The sequence below is a fragment of the Ambystoma mexicanum genome, chromosome 6q (genome assembly GCF_040938575.1).
Source record: "Ambystoma mexicanum isolate Mex_15411 chromosome 6q, UKY_AmexF1_1, whole genome shotgun sequence".
Taxonomy (NCBI): Eukaryota; Metazoa; Chordata; class Amphibia; order Caudata; family Ambystomatidae; genus Ambystoma; species Ambystoma mexicanum.
In genome coordinates this window covers 810,471,326-810,494,675 of record NC_090937.1, presented here as the reverse complement: position 1 = coordinate 810,494,675, position 23,350 = coordinate 810,471,326, and the positions used below count along the sequence as shown (strand labels likewise).

General features: G+C 42.6%; 1 protein-coding gene across 3 annotated transcripts in view; it reads right to left on the bottom strand.

Annotated features, from left to right (window-relative positions):
* TMEM144 (transmembrane protein 144) overlaps nt 1-23,350 on the bottom strand; it is a 377,037-nt gene that overhangs the window by 27,316 nt on the left and 326,371 nt on the right. For 2 of the 3 annotated variants that reach the window (XM_069631334.1, XM_069631336.1), the window contains 2 exons: nt 17,387-17,484; nt 11,207-11,260 (listed from right to left, as the gene is read on the bottom strand). In XM_069631334.1, the coding sequence (XP_069487435.1) occupies nt 11,207-11,260; nt 17,387-17,484 (152 nt within the window). The remainder of the gene's footprint in view (nt 1-11,206; nt 11,261-17,386; nt 17,485-23,350) is intronic. The other variant, XM_069631335.1, reaches the window with a different exon arrangement.

Here is a 23,350-nt window from a genome sequence, read left to right as displayed (position 1 = left end):
TAGGGGGTGCATCAGATCCAAAGGAATGAATCCACAGTCATCCTCATCCCAGAGTAATTATTTTGTAAATAGATCTTGAGAAAATGAATGTTGATGTGATAAAACTGTGAACGATTAGAACGTATGTCAGCTAAGATGTACTAAGGAAACAGCACATACATGTAACATAATATGTCATTAAGATCGAAGATGTGTGCTTTAGTTGTTAAAGGCCAAAACAATGTGACGAAATAAGGAATAAAGGGTCCACTTAGAAATATATTTGTGAGCGACACCTTTTAGGAAGGAGTTATGGGATACTGATGAATATATCAATATCACCTTCGCACCGGGGAGTGCATCGTTGAGTGCACAGTCTGGCAGGAAGTTCTTGATTCGGCCATGGAACAGTTATATTGCGGTGAGATTTCTGCTTCTTAACCATCTTTGCATCTGTGCTCAACACATCCTGCATGTGCTTCTGAATTTGGTACTCTGATAACTCACCTGCTCACCCGGACCTGAGACTGCTGCGAAAGTTACCCTACACAAGGAGGGCAATGCGCATCAGCGTGCATGTCAGGGAATGCATCGCTGAGTGCACAATCTGGCAGGAGGTCCTTGATTGTCTTGATTTTACCTTGGAACTTGATATTATGGCAAGATTTCTGCTTCTTAACCATCTTTGCATTTGTGCTCAAAGCATCTCTCCTGTGCTCCTGAATTTCGGGCTCCGATAACTCACCTGCTCACCCGAACCTGCGACTGATGCGAAAGTTACCCACATAAGGAGGCCGATGCGCATCAGCACTCTAGCAGTCGTGGAGTTTCTTCCAGGAAATTGGGCTGAGCTTAGTATTTTGCATGCTTCTAACAATTGTATTACCACTACTGCATTGGTTTGATTAACCATTTTTCAAATTGGCCAGGGTTTCTGTGTGTGAACTTTAAAAATCACCCCAGTTGCATTTTTCAATAAAACTGTGAGGAACAATGCTCCTCTCACACTGTTTATTCTTTAAAGAGTAGGAAACCGTGCAAAAAGCGTGCAGCCAGTCTCTCAGTTTGGAATGTGGTGTCCTCAGAGAGATACCTCTTTCCAAGAAGGATAAAAGGAATGCCGCTTCCATGGCTCAAACTAATATTACAGGCTTTTTTGAGGCCTTTCCACCTATCACCATGGTTGCTGCTATTTCTTTACTTTACATTATTGCATTTATTTTGCGCACCAAGAGACACTGAGGCATACAGGCGCACACAAAGACGATAGCACAACAACACACAACACATATCAATACAATAGCAGATTAAGCCTGCATTGCAAATCAGGATCTTACTACATTAGAATATGCAATCATGCATACAACAGGGCAAAACAGAGTAGGCTAGAGCTAGGCAGTCCATGATAGAAATGGTGGCTTTAAGCAGTGTGAATCACAATCAGCTTCAACTCAGATAGAACATTAATCAAGTTATTCCAATGGGATATAAACAGTGGAAGGTTGCTACTACCGCTGCCAACTAATATGCAGCCTCAAATGAACACCGTTGGTCAATTTGAATTATTTTTTCAAGAACCTTAACGTCAGTAATTCTAATGCCTTTTCCAGTCCTTAGTCTAAGTCAGGCCATGACCTTGTTCCTCAAAGATTCTCTGGTTGCAAACCCTGCTGGCGCGTTAACATCCAAAATGATGCAATTTCTCTGGTCAGAAACACATTTTCTTAAGGAGTGATACTGAATAGAAGGCATCTGAGATTCGGCTATTTGCATACTCATTTTAGGAAACCCTTTGGTTTTGTTTTTCCTACACTTAGACCCTACCAACAAAGTCAGACTCCAGACCTCAGTGACAATTTCAAGGACAGCCAAGGAGGATTAAGTTTGTCCTTCTAATAAAGTAATGGCGCGAGCGTTACTCTGATTGTGATTCTGCCCATCATTTGCCAAATTCACTAATCTAGCCAAATCTGTTGCATCCATCTCCATCTGACAGTTTTTTTTCCTTGGCCCCTTTCCACTGCTTATTAGGGTCCACTATCGGGGGTTCAGCATGAGATGTGCAAACCAACGTGTCACAATCCATCTGCCGAGGATTGGAATCCTTTATCCTCCATTACCATATATGAACACAAATCTGTTTGACATGAACTATCTATCTTAATAGGCATCACAAATTGTGCGGATGTATCTAAGAGGACGAGGCTGATGCCAAAATCGTGAACATTTTTACACTTCTGATGATCAACCATGATCCTATCTTTGACTATCTGCCACATTGCTTCAATATTATCAGGATCCACGTTATACCCCTTCATAGAATCCACCACAGGTTTTGAAGTAGTAACCAACAGTGTTGTCTTCTTTATCCTCTCTTTCCTCACTCGGCTGTGGGGGCAGATCGAGTCACAGCTGCATCTGGACCAGATGATTGGGGCTATCAAACTGCAAAAACACTATCCCCATCCTATTTATAATAAAGAGCTTCACTCTTAGATTGACCCTTGTATACTAATTCGATATCGACATTAAAGAGGGAATGTGATTTATCTTCTTGAAGTCACCTTTGGAGTAGAGCATTCACCCCTCTTGTGTCCTGCCATTACTTATGGGCGTAGTCACAGTAATTTCCCCAATCACTCGGGACTGGTCTCTAGGAACTTGTGGCCGCCTTCTCCAACTTCATCAGTTTTGCAACAACACTTTAGCGCAACAGGCCTTACACTCTGCCACAACAATCGACAACAATAACTCATTATTAAACCTGTGTTTGAGCCTGCGACGCGATTCTCTGGGCGGCAATGGCAAAACATCTGAAATACAAAGCCAATATGACATCATAGGTACTCATTTTTCGGCCACTACTGATCTTGAGCGACTGGTTTCCACTTCTGAATCATCAGCCTCATCGACCTGTGAGAATTAAATGGAATCCTCTTCCACCTCTGATACTTTAGTTGATGAGATAGAAACCTCGGCTCTAACTGTCAACGTGGTGGCGGTTGATGCTTTGTTTGAGCTATGCTCTAGAATGGCAAAGGAACAATCTTACACAGTTTCTCTCTCTAGGGTGGTGGACATCATCCTTGAAAATTATAATGGCATGTCCATGTGTAATGAAACATCAGATTCACAGATTTCACATGGTTTTACCAACAGCACCATGCCTAACACCCAGGAAGTCGCAACTATGTCATCCGCTTTTGACAACAACGTGAAGTGTACTGCTCCTGTCACCATGCCTTTAATCTCAAGCAATTTGGAAGCGGTTAACCTCAAACCAGCGCTTGAGGTGGGACAGATCGTAGCAGCCCTTCCGTCGCTGCAATTTGAAGAGCCCATTTCCTTAATTGACACCCACCCACCCATTAACAGACCGAGAAAAAAATGGTGCAGATGCTGACTTTGTCAGAGAAGTGCCCCTAAATTTGGTGACATGCAAGAAGGTTTCCTTTGCGCAAAATATGAATCCTGGGGAAAGTAGTAAGTGTACTAAAGGAACCAATAGCAACATGTTCCCTCTTACTACAGTCACCAATACTTTATTAGATGGCAGCTCTCACCAAGCTCAATTAAGGGGTCCTATTAATAGATGGCTTGCCCCTAGCAGAGAACCAATATGCCGCCCGGAGATACATACACCAGTACTCACTGGAACAACAATATGTGTCTCTGTTTGGACCAACACTCAGCAACCTTAATAACATGGGCCCATAATAGCAAAAGCTGGCTTACTTCCCAGCATAACATTTTCCAACCTGAGGACTGCACTTGAAATTACCAAACAAACCCATGGTGCACAGCACAACTACTTGTGATCCACATGTGAGTCTCCCTGTGGCCAGCCGCCCGCCCATCATTGGGTAAACAGATACAATTGGAGGAACTCCAACCAATGTCCACAAGCCCATTTCCAAATAGATCCCTTCGACTGGTCATATTTAAGCAAATTGCGCAGTTGACTTTAATCTGCTCTGAGGAAACAGTACACATACAGCTACCGGAATACGACAGTTAACTAACTGGGTGATAGCTGAATTTGTCTAACCGGTTATAGTTAAATTGCTCAGCACCTGGTGCCTAGAACTTCAAGCATTGGGCTATTCGCTCACTGTATGTCACAAGCACTTGTTAATTGCACCACCAGCGGTACCCCAAGATATGTCTATGCAATTTGGCAACAGTTAATCTTTGAGGGAAATCATCTCTCAGAAAGAGCTAGCCTTCTTTTTTCTACACAGAAGCAACCTATAAAGCAAATAATCCACCAGGAAACAGAGTGCTGGGTTTCTGAATCAATGGGTGGCAGAACTTATTGACGGCATCCTCAAAGCGACCCTGCCTAACTTGGAATACTCAAGGTTTCCGGTCTTTTTTGTGCAACTCTGCAGGTCTTAGCCATATTGCACAAAGCAATGTATTTCTTTTACAAGAGACCTGAGTACAAACAGACTTTAAAATTGGAGCTACACCATTATATGCCGTCCGGCGGCAGTTAAAGAATGAGGTCCTCCGGCTGGGGGTTTGGCTATTGGGGCATATGCTCGATTTAAATCAAGCAAATATATTGTAGTCCCAAGCATCCCCCAGCTATTGGCTGCAGTGCTGGAAGCCTCATCTGCCCGTCCAACCCGACTATTAATCATAAACTATGACCCTCTGGGTGGGTTATTCACTGCACTTATCAAGAAATCAAAAGAACGTATGTTAACAAAATTGATGGAGCAGTTCCGAACGACAAGGTCATAATTGTTGGAGACTTTAATGCACATTGCCACCCATCATCATTGGCAGCAAATGACGGTGATCCCATCATCAGCAATTTCTCGAACTCATACAGTGCAGGGAAGACAATGGACTTCTAACGGGGGAAATTAATGAACAAGTATGATTTTGGCTGCCTGAACATAATAATTTCTGATAGAACGGATTGGTGCCCCAGAGCGTGAATCAACAACAACATCAGATTATGTCTTTATTTTTCCTTCCAAGTGCGCCTCAGCCTGTTCCTTAAATGTGACAATTCTCCGAACTAAGTGACTATACCTTTATTACCTGGTCGGATGCTTATGTCCAGGTAACGAGGGAGGTCAGTAAAGCGGTTAATCTGGAGGCTACTCTGTCGGGGCATAGGATTATATGGTCCGACACAAACATTAAACAACTTAATATGCTTTTGGAGTCCATTTCTCACCGCCCGGTAGAATTGTGGTCACAAAAATAATTGGAGAATGAGGGAACTAATGTCCAAATTCACGTTAACGCTTCCTCTGGGCAGAGTATTGTGTAACCAAGATATTTATTGTGCTGCGACTTCTTGATACATACGAGGAAGAGGGAATACCGTACGGCAATTTCCCGGATAAAAATGATCCTGTAATATCATGTATAGGGATCGTATAAAGCATTTGGTGTCTCTCTCAACGGGTTATAAAAACTGGGTGAGGCACCACAAACATTCCACCCAGAATGCAAATTGGACATTTCTAGAAGAATGTTGGTTAAGGGAATCATTGCGGAGGGGACAATGCCTGCAAGCTGGAGGGAGTCCATTCTGGTCCCGTTCACAAAAAGGGGGACAGGTTGGAACCCTCAAACTATAGACTGCTGGCGATTCTGGACACCAGCTCAAAAATCTTCAAACCTGGTATTAAAACAAGTGGGTGAAGGAGAAATCCCTTTTGAACAAATATCAAACAGGTTTTCGTGAAGCACACAGCACGTCAGACAATATATGTGCATTGCAACACGTTAAGGCAGAGACTTTGTCTTCTTGTGGGGAAACCATATATTTATGGTTTGTAGACTATTCCAAGGCATTCGACTGTGTGCCTTGAATTAAATTATGGAAAGAATTGGAGTGCTGGGGCCTCGACCCCTGCCTCTTAAATGTCCTAAAACAACTTTATTCAGACACCAGTGTAATGGTAAGTATAAACCAGAGTGGTTCTTGAAGCAGGTGCATACAGACTAATCGAGGGGTGTGTACTTGCAACCATGTTATTTAAACTTTAGGTAGCCGACATGGACATGGACGAAAGTATTAATGCTTGCCATCCTTTTCCACCTAGAATTGGCAAGGAGCCCTTCCCATGGATAAGTTATGGCGATGATACAATATTATTAGATCACACACCTATTGGTTTACAATACTCCATGGATGCGTTGCCTGAATATGTAATGCTGAATGCCATTGACATTAATCCTCTCAAGTCTAAGATCATGGTGATAGGGAAAGGGAGGGTGCTGTAGGACAGCACCTTTTAGATGACTCCTTGCATATTGCACATTGGAGGTTGTAGATAACTATTTATATTTGTGTTACCCAATCAAGCCCACTCCTATGCTCCCTTTCTGTGGTGACCACATTTCTCTTAAAATAATGAAAATGAGGTTATTAATAAAACAATTCATTGCCAGGAAGGGTGGCCATAATATAGAAGGACTTTGCACCATGTATACCACCAGCATTGTACAAGGGATACTGTATGGCCATGAAGCCTTGCCCTATTCTCATTCCTTCCAGTTTGAGAAGCTTGAGGATAGGATTTTGCGCTCCGTATTGACAGTCCCCAAAGCAGTGCCAATGGAGGCACTGAGAAGGGAATTGGGAGTTACATCTATCAGGGCTCTTTGGCTAATTGAGCAGAGCAAATTTTATATGAAATTGCATTGCAACTTGGCTAACAGCACTACCTTGCTGGGAACACTAGCCTCTCAATTGCAGAACAGCAAATCTAACATTTTTCGGGTGGATTTACAAACTACCCCCTTAAACCAGCTTGAGGACATAGGTCTAACTGTTGACCTAGCCCTGACTCTTCCCAATTTCCATGCCATATTGAGGAACAAAACAAAGAAATGGGACCTCTCTGAGAATACTTCAAAACTGTACCTCAGAACTTTATGCCTAACATGCTTTGCACTTATTTGACTAAATTGTGCTCCAGTAAACTAAAAAGATTAATTACTTATCTCCGAATAATTCTGCTCCAGTAAACTAAAAAGATTAATTACTTATCTCCAAATTAATATCTTGTCTACAATGGAGTATATCAGTGATTGGAGAAATACACCATACAATGACAGGAAATGTCGCTTATTTAACATAGTGATAGAATCCATTCAACATATTTTATTATATCAAGGGTTATCGAGACCTGGCGTATGCAGGGATTGTACTACCAAACAATTCTGGCGCATGTTTTATGGATCCGAGTCCTTGGTTATCACCTCTGCAGCTCATTCCATATGGAAAATTGCCAAATAGTTATTTGAATATATCCCCGCATGATACGTATCAGCACTTGCCATTTTAATTGTTTCATGGAAATGTTTGAAAAAAGGCAATTTTTGCAATACTATCATCATTTTAACTTTCTATATCGATTAATTATTCACTGATTGGAATCTTACAATGTTTTGTTTTTGTCTTTTACACATTTTTGTATACACTTTTTACTATGTGTAGTGTCAAATGTTGCATTTTGTAACAAAAAGTACTTTAAAAAAAATATCACCTTAATAGCTAATAAAGGAAAATGCCAGGTAAACATACATAGGAGTTTAATCTCATTGAAATCTTTCTTTGAAAATAGGCAGGAGTTTCCCAAGTAAGGAGAAACCACAGATTATTTAGTAAATGTACTGTTGCTTCGAGAGCCAACATTTAACCAATTTCACATCATGGCGGTGTATATGTAAAGCTTCCACCGTCTCAACTCTTCTGCTGCCAAGGAATTTTGCCAATACAAGACATGGGTGATTACTTTGGGCTAAAGGGGAGATTTCTGAACTGAAATAGGTATGTGTTCTGGTAAAGAGATGGGGCCTCATTACGACCCTGGCGGAGTGGGTTTACGCCAGCGTTATTCGCGGCGGACCCGTCCGCCCTACTACGAGTTCCCGTAGCGCCATGGAGCCGTTTTCCGCCTGGTTTTTCCGGGCGGAGAAATCCATGGCGCTACAGGACCTTGATGTTAATTACGCCACCGTATTTTACGGTGGCGTAATTAACGCCTTCCCCACTCCCATTATACCCTATGGGGCAAAAATGGGAATGGGGAAGGGTAAAATGGGGGATGGGGATTTACCGCCCCGCCAAGGTCGGCATGGGGCGGAAAATCCGCCAACCTCCATGGCGCTATCGGCAGCTTTCCGCCGTGCTCCGCGGTGCATTTAGCACCGCGATTTCCGCCAGGGTCGTAATGAGGCCCATGGTAATGCTTGGGGTGACATTCACTTTTTAGAAGTTTACTTGGTTTCTCTAAACATTCTAAAAAAGGAGGTCTTGCACCCATTTCCTTTTTTTACAAATGTATGCCGGTGTCACAGAAGGGAGTATGCTTTTCTGGGAACTGGTTTAGGCGTGGAGGTTTTAAGCACAGGTCCTCTCTGCCCCTTTGTGTACTTCAATGATATTGAGGATAGAGCTGGTGCATGTCTTCATACTGTAGATGAGGTTTTGAGAAAAGGATCATGTATTCTCCATTGTCAGAGCTGACCCTTTTATGCTATAACTCTAGAATTCAAACTGTCTCAGCCATGGTCTTCATTCTCTGTATTTCATCAGTGGTATGAGAGTCAAAGAACAACGTTCTAGCAAAAGGTAGATTTCCTACACTATTCTTTATCAAGCTGGCAACCTGACAGAAATGGGCTGACATGCTTACATAGCACTATCTCTGCAGGATGAGCCACATAGCCAAAATTCCTTGTGACTGGTTAGGAAATCGCTTGGCTCTCATGCCTGGTTTGGATGTACATATTGTGCATTGGGGAGAGTGGCAGAGTGGTAAATGAAAAGTTACAAACCGTAGGAGACATGTTAACAGTTTTATTAAGCAACTCATCGGAGATAGATGACTGCCAGTCTCACCTGATCTTCTCTCCATTAAAGTTTCAGTCTGAGTTCTGTTCATCCCAACCCTCTGATGCTTAATTTCAGTGTCTCTCTCGTTCTTATGGTTCAAGACTTCTTTTCTCAACCATAAAATGTCCCCAAGTATTGGTTCTTTTGATTTGTAATTGCCTTTTATTTTCTATGTGCTTCAGTGTTGCAAAGCTATTTGGGTTCCAGACACTTTAAGCTCTCAATGCCTTTCAGGTTCTAGGTTTTATCATGTTCCTAATGCTTGTCTAGTTTTAGGAGATTCAGGGTTCCCAAGACCTTTTAGGTGCTAGGTGCTTCAGCATGGTCACAAACATTCTGGTTCTAGGAACATCTGAAAACCCAATGATATCCTGGTTCAATACCCTTCAGTGTTCACAGGGACTCTCAAGCTTCAACCTTTTTCCTTTGCCTCCCAGCAAGGACTGATTGTCTCCTGGGCCTGTCACCTTCCGTTTATGCAGGTTAACCCCTACTACAAACTATACTCTCTCTGAGGATATGTTTGCTTTCTTATTGGCATATTCTTGGCTCTAAGTGTCCCCATTAATAAATAGCATGGCGGCAGGCAGAAAATGAGAACATAATCTAGTGCCCTCTATGTTTTCCCTTCCTTAGAAGTCCTGGTTGCGTGAGTAAACTGCTGAATGCCCTTCCAGTCCTACCCGTCAGAGATCTGACAGATCCAGGGAGCCAGCAGAGTGCTCCAGTTACCATAGTCTTCTCGATCTTTGAATTTGCGCCCTCCCTCTCTTGTCTCTGAACTAAGCTGTGGCATGCCTGTGTCACTCCCCCTTTGTCTTTTCCTATGACAATGGTAATACTGATCTGAGATGTGTGGCAGGCCACCCATACAGGTCTGTCATCAGTGATATTTCAATGAGTCTTCAATTTGTAGCAATACATCCTGGTAAAGATGACAGTGACATTCTCTGCCATGTAGAGGAATGTTCCACTAGAGCGGCCTTTCTTTTCAATGTGGTCCAACTTTTACTTTCAATAGCTGTAGGGCTAAATGAGGAGTCTTGAACTAAATGTCATCCTTTGCCTGCAGTGGCAACTAGAAATTATGCTGAAAGACAATCTCTCAAAAAAAGATGATCCTAGTTGGTGCACAGTGCTAGGCTCTCCGAAGAAGTAATTAAGAACAATTCCATAGCAGGAACTAACAGACCCATGATGGTAGAATGTGCCCCCTGTGGGGGTTTAAGATCCTCAAGACTGTCAAAAATAAAATGTATCTGTCCTTTTCGAGGACATAGTGAAATATTAAATTGTGACCCAGTTGCATTCATCAAACTAAAGAAATTAAGACATTCATGAAGTGTGGATTTTCTTGAGGGGAGTGCCTGAACCCAAGATTCATCTCCAGTCAGCTAATATACGAGGATCCTCCAGAGGGACAAAACCGAGTACAATGTCTGACATGGGATGATCTTCCACAGTGTCAGCCCCATTAACTTAAATATCAGATAAAGCAATACTACCCTTCTGTGGAGTAGAGTGAGATCACTTGTTGTCCCTTCTATGAGGTGTGTCTTTAGATGTCAACTATATTTGTGAGATATATCGCTCAGTGCCAACATCATCAGTTGCCAGATATCACAAACACCAAGAGTGTCCATATTCACTCAATATATTTCCTTCACAATGGTGCATTACTTGAGCACACTCATGAATAATAAATACCAGATTGTTACTGACAGTTGCTGTGACAGGAATACTACTAGAAATGATGGGTCATGCAATTGGATCAAAACGCCTAGGCCAGGGAAAAGGGAAGTTCTCATTATGAAAAAACCTTGTGTAAAATACAAGCAATTTCTCACATGGCCTCAATAAATGAGCCAGAAACAATAATGAAGACGGATCTCTGTGTTCTGTGCACAGTGAAATGGGACAAGGCCAACCAATTATCTGGCCTAAATGCACAGCCTTTCTGGTGTAGGTGTGAAGCAAAATGTTTGTAGACAAAATAGCATATTTTTCTGTATTCATATTTTTAAAGCAACTAAATAAATAAATACAACTGATTAGGTTGGGCCTGGTGACTGAGACTATTTAGAGACCTTAGCCATCTCTGACTTATCTTTGCTGGGGAACTCAAGGTTATCTAAAAACAAACATAAAAGTAACAGTAAAAAAGTCAATAAAGAAATACAGAAAAAGCATATTCAATGGACCCATATAGATCTTTAAAGAACAACATATTTTGGAGAATGATATGCAGTGCAATCAGAAGAAGTGCAAGTCCTAAGATTGGGCCTTGGATACAAAGAGACCTAACGGCACAGCATGGAATGTCTTTTAAACAATTATCTTTTTACATAAACTTACCTTTATTTCTTTAAATACAAACACACCCCACATGGCAGCAATAAATCCAGGACCCTAAAAATAAAATCGTAGGTTTATTTCACTAATTTAACCTGGAATGTGTAGGTGAATCTCTACGCACAGTGTTAAGAATTCTAAGTAAAAAGTACACAGTACCAAGATAAAATTGAATGTTTAGCTATTCTTCTACATAACTCACATGCCTGCCCTTTTATCTGTGTGTCTGCATCCCACCTATACAGCTATCAATTTATAAAACTATTTATGTATCAATTCTTGACATTTTAATATATTAGCCATTTACTATAACAATAACATGTATTTAGTTACTTATCCACATCCTTTTACTTATCAGTTTGTATTATCTATGTGCACTGCAAGAACAACATACTGAGTAGGACGGGGTTGGGTGTATGCCCGTTAGGAAAGCAACATCTCTCAGAACAAAACATGATGGTCCATCTTCCTAAGGCTGATCAAGAGTGTCTAGGAAAGGGCGAGAAATAAACAGGTTTCCAATTTTCTGATCTAACAGGACCCCAGGGAAATTCCTGGCTTTCTGGGTTTGGTCAGGATCTTCAGTTGTCTCTCCTAGTTTAGAATGTCTTCAAGGTAGTTGAGGGAATAAATGCCCACAGGCTCTATAAGCATTGTGTGGAGTCAGGAATGAGATGGGGACACAGATAGCTTGTAGTTTTGGCTTTAAACCTTGATTCAAAATAAAAGAGGGTTGGGAAATGCCTCGCTGTCCCTATGAGGTGTTTACCTACCTCATCCAAAAACAAAGGGTCCATCAAACATCAAGATGTCCGAAGCAAAAATGTCATGTGTCCAAAATACTATCCCTCACATTCTAAAATTAACTCTAAGGTGAAAAGGATAATGTCTTTGGCCTTGAAAGTGCACAAGTGTTCAAATTCAAAAGGAAAGGTGTAACTCCAACACACAAGTTCCCAATGGATAAAATTCAGTGCCAAGGGATTTCTCCCTTTCCCAGGTTTTCTTTTCAAGCTTTTTTGAACTCCTAAGGGTATGAGTCTTCCTTGGAATTCTCAGATCAACAAAAACAACTTGTATACAAAACAACTTGGCTGTTAGTCCCACTTTCAAAGGATACCTGGTGTTCTCCCATGCCGGGTTTCTTCTCCACTTTAATGTAACCTTTTCTCACAGTGTTGGCTTTGCCTTGTGTCTTCTCCTACCAGGACTTCCCCATATGATTCACTTTACACATTTGCCAACTTGACTTTGACTGGTAGTCTTTCCTGCCAGGGCTTTCTTATATGTTTCACTTGATCCACTTGCAAACTTGCATACATCTTGCTTTCATTCTGTTATTTCCCCTTTTTAAACATTGGGTCTCATATTCCATTTTATGCGCTTCCTTTATCTTTATTTGTCTTTGATAAGGTTGGCAAAGTGCCCCGGCGTCCCAGCTTCCCTCCCGAGAACTCACCAGATTTCTGTGACATCCTTTGGTTCTCTCACAGTGAACGTGAAGTGGCTCTTCTGCGTCCCAACTCCACTTCCCGGGCTCACCAACTTTGCTTGTCAGCTCATGTGTCCTTTAGGGCTCCTGCCTCCCTGCTGTGTGCTTCTCCATGTTTGGGTGGCGTGTATACTGTTCTTTGGTTCCCGCAAACGCCAGGAAGTCTTCCCCTGCCTTTCTCTCATGGCTTCTATGCGGTGGACCAGTTCCTGCAGTCTTCTTTCTCTGGCTTTCCCTTTGAGCCAGTTGGCTCCACGGTCTTCCATGCAGCAGAGTAGTCCCTCGGTCAGCACCGAGAGAACGAGTCTACACTAGGCAGCATCTCACTCCTGTCAGCTGGTTAGGGTTTTTAAATGTCCCAGGACCTATTATGCGCTCACAACCACTAGAGTTCATCTTAAGCTTCTCGTCTTTAGTGATCCTCATTAGTCTGTGTGTCTACATCCCACCTATACAGCTATCAATTTATAAAACTATTTATGTATCAATTCTTGACATTTTAATATATTAGCCATTTACTATAACAATAACATGTATTTAGTTACTTATCCACATCCTTTTACTTATCAGTTTGTATTATCTATGTGCACTGCAAGAACAACATACTGAGTAGGACGGGGTTGGGTGTATGCCCGTTAGGAAAGCAACATCTCTCAGAACAAAACATGATGGTCCATCTTCCTAAGGCTGATCAAGAGTGTCTAGGAAAGGGCGAGAAATAAACAGGTTTCCAATTTTCTGATCTAACAGGACCCCAGGGAAATTCCTGGCTTTCTGGGTTTGGTCAGGATCTTCAGTTGTCTCTCCTAGTTTAGAATGTCTTCAAGGTAGTTGAGGGAATAAATGCCCACAGGCTCTATAAGCATTGTGTGAGGAGTCAGGAATGAGATGGGGACACAGATAGCTTGTAGTTTTGGCTTTAAACCTTGATTCAAAATAAAAGAGGGTTGGGAAATGCCTCGCTGTCCCTATTCTAAGAGGTGTTTACCTACCTCATGCAAAAACAAAGGATCCATCAAACATCAAGATGTCCGAAGCAAAAATGTCATGTGTCCAAAATACTATCCCTCACATTCTAAAATTAACTCTAAGGTGAAAAGGATAATGTCTTTGGCCTTGAAAGTGCACAAGTGTTCAAATTTAAAAGGAAAGGTGTAACTCCAACACACAAGTTCCCAATGGATAAAATTCAGTGCCAAGGGATTTCTCCCTTTCCCAGGTTTTCTTTTCAAGCTTTTTTGAACTCCTAAGGGTATGAGTCTTCCTTGGAATTCTCAGATCAACAAAAACAACTTGTATACAAAACAACTTGGCTGTTAGTCCGACTTTCAAAGGATACCTGGTGTTCTCCCATGCCGGGTTTCTTCTCCACTTTAATGTAACCTTTTCTCACAGTGTTGGCTTTGCCTTGTGTCTTCTCCTACCAGGACTTCCCCATATGATTCACTTTACACATTTGCCAACTTGACTTTGACTGGTAGTCTTTCCTGCCAGGGCTTTCTTATATGTTTCACTTGATCCACTTGCAAACTTGCATACATCTTGCTTTCATTCTGTTATTTCCCCTTTTTAAACATTGGGTCTCATATTCCATTTTATGCGCTTCCTTTATCTTTATTTGTCTGTGATAAGGTTGGCAAAGTGCCCCGGCGTCCCAGCTTCCCTCCCGAGAACTCACCAGATTTCTGTGACATCCTTCGGTTCTCTCACAGTGAACGTGAAGTGGCTCTTCTGCGTCCCAACTCCACTTCCCGGGCTCACCAACTTTGCTTGTCAGCTCATGTGTCCTTTAGGGCTCCTGCCTCCCTGCTGTGTGCTTCTCCATGTTTGGGTGGCGTGTATACTGTTCTTTGGTTCCCGCAAACGCCAGGAAGTCTTCCCCTGCCTTTCTCTCATGGCTTCTATGCGTTGGACCAGTTCCTGCAGTCTTCTTTCTCTGGCTTTCCCCTTGAGCCAGTTGGCTCCACGGTCTTCCATGCAGCAGAGTAGTCCCTCGGTCAGCACTGAGAGGACGAGTCTACACTAGGCAGCATCTCACTCCTGTCAGCTGGTTAGGGTTTTTAAATGTCCCAGGACCTATTATGCGCTCACAACCACTAGAGTGCATCTTAAGCTTCTCGTCTTTAGTGATCCTCATTAGTCTCTCGTCGCAGTACTTTCACATGCATGGAAATGGTAGTTCGCTTGTTGTAACTTATGTAAAGAACATTGGAGGGTATTCTCAGTAGCTTCCATGGTTGGTTGAAGGGAGCCATGACCATATGCCATTAAGGCATGGGGAATGGAAGGTGTAGGACTAAAAGGAAAAGGGGGATACCATGTCTCATCTGATGATGTCATGTCACCCCTCTGAGGGTCACCTCCCCCCATGTGGTCCTCCCTCATATAGCCGTCCCCAGGGTCAGGATCAGGTACCGGCTGCCGTCCCCAGGCCACATGGTGATGAGGCTACTGCCGGGAAAGGAGCAATGACATAATTAGATTCATCACAAGTGGCATAACACAAAATGTGGGGAGTCCCCTGCAAGCCATGCTACGAGCTCCCTCTCCCACAACGCCCCAAGCTCAGCAACAAACCACTGGCTGTGCCACACTACGGGGATGCCTAGACAGCCACGAATGTGCATAATGACCATGTTGCTGCAAGGACACGCTGCATACTGCACTAGGTGAAAGATGGAAGTATCTGTTTGAATCCTTAAATCGTTCACCTAGCATAGAGACAAGTAGGCTGAGCCTGGCTCCTGAGTTCTGACACCCAAATGTACCAGCCAACTATGTGCGTTACCAGTGATCGTGCACACCGAGGCCTTCGGGCGTGTTGTGAAATTATAAAAAATTAAATAACAATAATATTATGCACAGTAATGATACCAAAAGAAAGCCTGTTCATACTAGCTCTGCCAGTATATGCCAGTATCTCCATGTACTAAAATTCTCCTGTTGGTTTTGCCCTTAAGGCCAGTAAACCTCTCCTGCCACAAGAAGAAAACATGTTATTGCTGCTACACAAATGCTTGCTCAACCCCAGCACCACCACGTAAGAATACTCATGCTGACTTTGCCTTCCACATGTCCCTTCTCCCTCCCACCCCTCTACCCCGAAAGCTTAAAAAAGAAATACATTTTTGTAGCAGTCCACAGGGGGCCCACCACTAGGACATGGGCAGTGGTAGTTGCGGGGGCCCCGTTACACCAATGTCTACGAGGTAAAGGGGCCAACTCTTTAAAAAGTGACAGAAGGGACAACTGAATGTGTGTAAGGGCCCATGTGAAAGGACCCTAGTGTCCATGTCACAAATCCATATGCCAGTACAGACCTCCAGGGAAAGAGCTCCTACCTTGTTTCTTAAGTCAGATCTCACAGTCCTTATGACATAGTGCACAACTGGCTTCTTGACCCCTCAGTCCCAGGGTAAGTGCACACAGCAAGCTATTTGGGTTGTCACCTGGTCTCAGAATTCTTCTTAGCACTGATAATTTCATCATCTGGACACGGGCCACACTTCCAGGGTTCAGGGCATTATCGCGAGAAAGTCCTACAAGCTAGTATTTATTATTGCCTACGGGTCTACCTTACCAGCAAGTATGTCTTCGCCCTTGCCAAATTAATTGTCAGATCATGAACAGTCACCCACTGGCACAGCATAGCCCTAATAGGCATGAGCCCTCAAATTGCTGTGGCTTGTTCCCTCCGTTTTCCTTTTCCTCTAACTTGCAAGTAACGGAGATATAGCCCTCAGTTGATTGATACCTTTCTTTTGTTCCTCGTTTCCTTTGATTCCTGACTGTCCCATGCTGTGATCCTCCCTACACTCATTTGGGCTGGTAATTATCCTGTGGTGACGAGAATCCTTCTGAATGGTCCCTCAGCCTATTTGTTCCCAGCAGCGTTTGGGATTGGTGCCACACAAGTTTCCCTCTAGGTGTCTCTCCTCCAATCCGTTGTCTTCCCAAGTGCTGGCCCTCACCTTTTCCTTACATGGATTGGTTGACTTATTTTCCTCTTTAGCGTGGACAGAGGGTTTTAATCCACAGTCTGCCATCTTGAAATCAGGCGTTGTTGGTTTGGTATAGCAAAGGTCAGTGCTGTGAGACCAGGTTTCTGTAGGGAATTGTGAAAGTACCATAACCAAGGAATTGGGGAGTGGGTGTGTGTGGGACCCAGGGCTGTCAGAGTGTGTGAGACACTTTTTAAGCGCTCCTCTGCCAATGCAAATGTGATCTTCTGCTGGCCTGCAGAACACAAATCCACACTGACATTCCCAAAGGGAGGTCCATTTTCTAGCTGGGAGTAGAGTGCTGCTGACATTACTGGCTATTTTTTAAAATCACTCATTGTTTCAAACTAGGTAAGATGGGTACTATAGACAGCTGTACTTCACTGACTGTGCTCAAGGAAGGACATACAGGTCTCTGGGATTGCTGTTGATATTTTTGATCAGAGGAGGATTAGTATATCATTTTGGACTCCCTCTATGAGCGGGAATCAGAATGAGACATACAACTAGTCTCTTCTGTAATACCACAGAACGCAGCCTTACCTCCGACTGACCAAGTTATTTTTGCTTTTGTGCATTCTTCTCATAACGCTGGATAACCTGCATGCATATCATTCACAGCTGAAAGAAATAATACTCAAGTACATTGTAAACTGATTTTTCTTAGATCAACTGCTATAACAAACTCACCGCTGTGATTATGGGAAAGCTGACAACTGCACTGAGGTAATGATTAGCCAGAAACCAGCAGCAGTTTGCAATCCCCCAGAGCAAACCAGAGACAAATCCTATTAATAACAAGAAAAACAACAATAACTCTGTTTTGTACAAATCAGACAACATGCAAAGTTTTTAGAAAGACAATGGCCTAAACAAGCACATACACGGAGAATGGTATAAGAGAACACATTATTTGTACATAGTCCGGACTCTGCTACCTGACTGAAGACTGGGGATGATGAGTAGGCGAATTGAACAAGGTTACATTTTACACAAAGAACGACACTGGGGAAGAAAGCGAGCTAGCAAATGTTGAGCTTTTTTGATTGGAGGTGCCTTGATGGAGAAGTTGATGAAGGTGTTCACTCATCACAATAAGACTTGCAGCTCATCTAAAACCGTGGTTTCAAACACACTACATTCCCTCCATTTTACCTGACCTGTTGGTTACCTAGAGGTTGGTTATGTTGGGCCCACGTGATTGCCATCTGCACGTTGACTAGAAAAATCAACATGTTAATATGCAGCACTTCTGTAAAATCCTTTACTTTTTTGTGATGATGGGTTATACACAGAACTTCTGTAAAATAATCCATGTTTTATGTTGTGGATTTTAGTGTACTTGTTGTTACTTTGTGGTTTTCGACTAAATCAATATTTAATACCACCAGATTAACTGTTTTGAGATACTTTTGACATGTGGTAGTAGTATCACTAAACTAGACATTAGGCCTCATTACGAGTTACGCGGTGTAGTAAAAAGGTGGCGTAAACACACTAATGTCACTTTTGTGATGGTAACTGATTTACTGCCGCTGTTAATGCACCCGCAAATTCTGAGAATGGAGGTAAAGTGGATAAGATACCTCCAGTGTGCAGCTAGAGGTATCTCCCCCCCTTACCAACTCACCTAATGGTAATGCATAATAGGTGTGGTAAGGGTATAAGCTAGGGTAGGGAGGGGAGAGGGGTGGCCATGGGGGGTATCACCCCGCTTTATAAAAAAATAAATACAAATATTTAATTTTTCGGTGAAATGGATTCAGTGAAATCTCCATTAGATGAAATATTTTCGAAGAAATCACATACATCCTTTATACACAATGAGTCTTCCCCTTATTATTGGGGTACCCCTCCCTCTATTGTGCAGTTCAGTCAACCTATTCAGGAAGATGTACAGTTGTGGAACAAATGCTGCACATTACTTCTAATTTTTCATAAAATCAATTTATTCAAAATACATATCATAAAAAATTTTGTGGAATTCAACAAACATGAAAACCAATGTATGATTCTTCAGGCGTTACACAGGTTGCCACAGCAAGAAGTGAAGTACAAATTTCCTACACAACATAAAAAGCATCAACATTACACATAGCAGCAAATCAAAGGACATTCGGACAAATAGGTACACAGGGTTTTCTTGATAAAGTGCATCAATGCCGTAGTGTTACATCAAAGGACACAAAGGTGGATTTAGCACAGTAAAGTGCTATGTATGCAATACAAAAGATCTATTTTGGAATTCTTTCTTATTCATACAGGTAGGAACATATACAACTAAAATGTTTTAACCTCCTTATTGATGGCTCTGGGTCTGATTATTCAAGGCCGATTAAATTTTGCTCACAGTTCCCACATTGGTTTCTGTATGCCAGCATTTTCCTGCGATTAGATTTTTATTTTTCCATTGCGCATTTGAGAAGGATATATTATATAATATCTGGTTGACACTGGGAGCTTCGGCTCTTTGTTGAAGATCTACCCCTTCTTGGCGTTCTCCTTGAGTAGTTTATAGTTGGGCCTTCATCAGGACATACATTCAGTTGGAATAAACGATATACAAATCGTACAACTACGCCTTCATCTTGTCTTTTAAAATCTGTAAGATTACAAGTGTAAACGTGAAATTACAAAATTCAAATTTTATATAAAAATGTTCGGGTGAGCTCCTTCCTCAAATCTTTTCTTCCATATAGGGCTACTGACCTGAGACCTGATTCACACACCGGGATGATAACCGATTTCTTTTCTTGAGGGGCTACTTTATAGCTACGTGCTAAGTCACGGTTCCTCAAAAGGTGGGCGTAGAAAACTACTTTCGCACCTGCAGGGATGACATATTGATATAATTGGGACCATACTGTGTATTTGTTTCCCAATTAATGCAATCTACTAGAGATGGCTACCTAATACTCTATTGTGCTCAACCACATCAGTTCATTCAACATGTTATACTGACCATCTTATTGGGTTGGGCAGGTGGCAAACGTTGAATAGGTTGCCATAATGCAGCATGGGCTGTCCACTTCCCTTATTATCGCGCAACCTAATCGAAAAAAGGAAGGCGGTGAATGGAGGTAAGCTTGCAGCCGATTGAGCATGTGTGTAATTATGATTGCTAAATGATTAAGGACCTCAACATGTTATCGGCTACTTTCGTATAAATGATTGATGCTCATTTACTGCATGTTCGTGGCTGATCAAGAAATTGAGACATTTTATACTTTGGCATGTTTGCAGGAGATAGGAGCACCACACTTGTGCAGGGCTAACTGTGCGAGGTGCCCGGGGGCTCTGAGCATAGTTGAATGTGTTTGCCTTTTGGTTAATTTGTGCACCGGTCTTTTATTCTGATAAATTAGCGGAAACATTTTCCAGCCTGCCTACTGACCCTTGTTATTTACTTGTGATCGGGAGGTGGGGCAGTGTGTTTTTCTCCCCATGGAATCTGCGAATTCCGGTGGGCGTGTATTCAAATCATGCATATTAAAGCACCATCCAAACATGGGCAGGAGATTTACTGTGGCTGTTTGTTTTTCACTGCCGGAGCCTGAAAAAGGGTTGTGCTGGATTCCTGTTCTGACGTGGACACCAGAAGCTCTTCCCATTTGTTCTGGGATCAGTGTTTAAAATCCCTTTTCACTGTTCTAAGGACTCATCCCTTGTAAAACAAATGATGGCGGCCATTTCTAAATGGGCTAACAGGTCGAACAGAAGCCTATTGTAATGATATGTTGTCCATGATTTGCAGGGATTGTGTTTTGAAATAAATGCACATAACAGGATGTGTATATCTGAACATTCTGCCATTCGACACTCACTCTTTTACATTTATGTCTGCTTGAGGTTACCACATTAGGGTTATTAGAGTGACCGGGGTCCTCCCGATTCTTCCCTTGGGTGTGTTTAGATGGTTGTGTACAAAGCCTACCATTTAACAATTAATTACTTGCGTAATCCCAAGGTCCTATTGTGCCGTTATTGGTGTAGGGGTGCTGCCTTCTAGGTGCTGATTGTTTTAGCCACGAGGGCAACAACCTATGATTCCTACACTTGGAATGTGGGTTCCCGACCATCACCGTATTGCTCGTTTAGATGCATGCTTGTGTTCCGCTTTGATTGATGGATTATCGAAAATTTAGGAGCAGTGTAAAATGTGGATGTCCATATTTCGGTTTTGCTCGCGTGATTGCTATCACAAACTCAAAAGAATTTCTTGAGCCTTCGATAGCAGTCCAATCAAAGTATATGTCAGGGACAGACATGTCATTTGGATCTGCAAATAATGCAAGATCAATACACCATTCAATGCATTTTGTACTTCTTCCACAGAGGGGTATGCAGTGATTTTAATGAATTAAATTGCAGAGAATGCTGTAATAATGAAAATGTTATAACAAAAAATATAGATTTCTTTTGTTTAAAAGGTATATGGGGGTGGGGTGAGGGGTTAAAATGGGTGGTGAAGGGGTCGGGTTTAAACACAGAGAAACAGGGGATTGGAGAGACCCCCCAAAATTAAAGAAAGAAAATCTATATTTTTCGTTATATCATTTTCGTTATTACAGCATTCTCTGTAATGTAATTCATTGAGATCACATGTGACCCAACAGAGGGTCTCTGGACCTTACATGATAGGTTGTTGATCCATGTGTGTTCTACATGCCCAAGACGAAGCCGGGGAACAGATTGACTAATGGCCTAAAGCTGTCTTCATGCACACGAGATGTTATGTGGGGTTCAGTAGTTTTTCACTTTACATAAAGAGATTCCATTCAATATAAGTATTCAGCCCTTTCGTGACTGTGCTTAAACATTGAATTCATCGTTGTTCTAATTTTCTTAATGCAACGTCACTGTCTCCAGCTCTTGGTAGGGGATGTAATATCTGGATCAAAAACCAACTGAAGTCGTACCGGTGTTTTTTGGCCTGAAGATGCTCAACCATATGTTTGTCTGGTACCAAAGTCTTTAAGCACAATCTAAGTTGGCAAATTCTTTGTGGTACTTTTCTTTTCGTTTCATCAATATAAATGAGGTTGCGTGTACATTTAATAGTATATACTGCCCATGTTTTACAATTGGAAAACTCTTTATATTCCCATGTCAGAACACCTAAGTCAACCCTTTTCATGTTTGTGGTGAGCGCACACACAGAACAGTTTCCACATCTGTGGTGCCCCACGATTGGTGGTAGGCCCCATGCTGTAGCCACTGTTGGTGATTGTTAACGTTGTTGCTCGTATGTGTGTGTACAAGCATTTGTCTTGGATTTTGTGATTTCTTAAATGCAAAGCAGGGTTTTGTTGGTCCAAAGTCTGGAGTGTGCACAATGTTCAAATTCTTTAGAATCACCTTTTTCAGTGCATTGCTTATTGGGCTGAATGTTGTTACGAACGTGATGCATTCCTGTTGTTCTCGGTGTTGTTAGGTGAGACACGTCTCTCTTCTTATGTTCTTGGCTCTTTTTTCACCTTTTATTACAGTTTTTTGAGGATACCTGTCATGACCCTCGCCCAAAACCCCCTCTGGCAAACCCATTGGCCAGGTGGAGTCAGGACTCGGGCCTCTAGAGCCTGGCATCCTCTTCAAAAGCCCTCATGGGGACAGGCTCATACACCATGAAAAGCAATGTGCTTGGGAACTACTTTATTGTATTGTCAGCCAACATGGAGGCATCCACATAGCTTGGTTACTAGGAACCAAGCTATGCGGTCTAGTGTTTTGGATATGGTAGCCTAGGGACTACTTTACCTGGACTATTTTGTTGGGGCTATTTAAACCACACCCAAGCAAGACAACACGCTTCGTGTTACTTTGCAGCTTGCAACGTGACGCTCACCGTGTCCAGCTATTCCCTCGAACCTTGGAGAAGCAGAACCTGCAAGGAGACAAAAGGAACATCATTAGCAGCAGCATCTTACCTGCAGTCTTCATCGTTAAACACTCGCAGCTACTGAGAACAGCTTCCTCGAATCTGCACGCCTCCCGGACAGAACGACCTGAAAGAGGAAGATAGAGGCAACATTAAAGAAAGCAGTACATTTACAAATTACGAACTGCTCAAAAGGCTTACCTGGCTGGTCGCCTCTCGGCAGGCACCACTCCGGACATTCCACTCGCGCTGAAGAACACTGCGACCTACAAGGAAGGAAAACACAGGTTAGCAAAGCCAAGACTTCGCAGCGCTGCGCATAGGGCTTACTTAACGCATCATAGCGCTCTTAATGCGCCATCATTTACCAGCGGGGCTCAACCAAGCCAGTTCGCCGCGCTGAAGTTCCGCATACCTAAGGGAGAAAAAAAGAGACATTTTAAACAAAGAAAGGCATGCAGGATAGCAACAAAACTAAAGAACAGCAATAAGACCTACCTGAACAATATCAAACGGGCCGGCGTCAGTGAAGTAACTGGACCGCACTCGCCCATGAAAGACAACGCACTCCTGCAAAGAAGGCAGGACGGAGAGCACGCCTAATTCTACCACAAGGTGAGGAGAGGGTGCCAGAGGGACTGAAATCATACAGGGGTCGAGGGAGGATACTTGCCGTAGTCGGTCAGTCTTGAACACAGTCCTCCTGTATTTTCAGGCAGAACCTTCCCCACAGACCACATCAGGGCAAAGCGGAGAAGCATACCAGCGAGTAACCC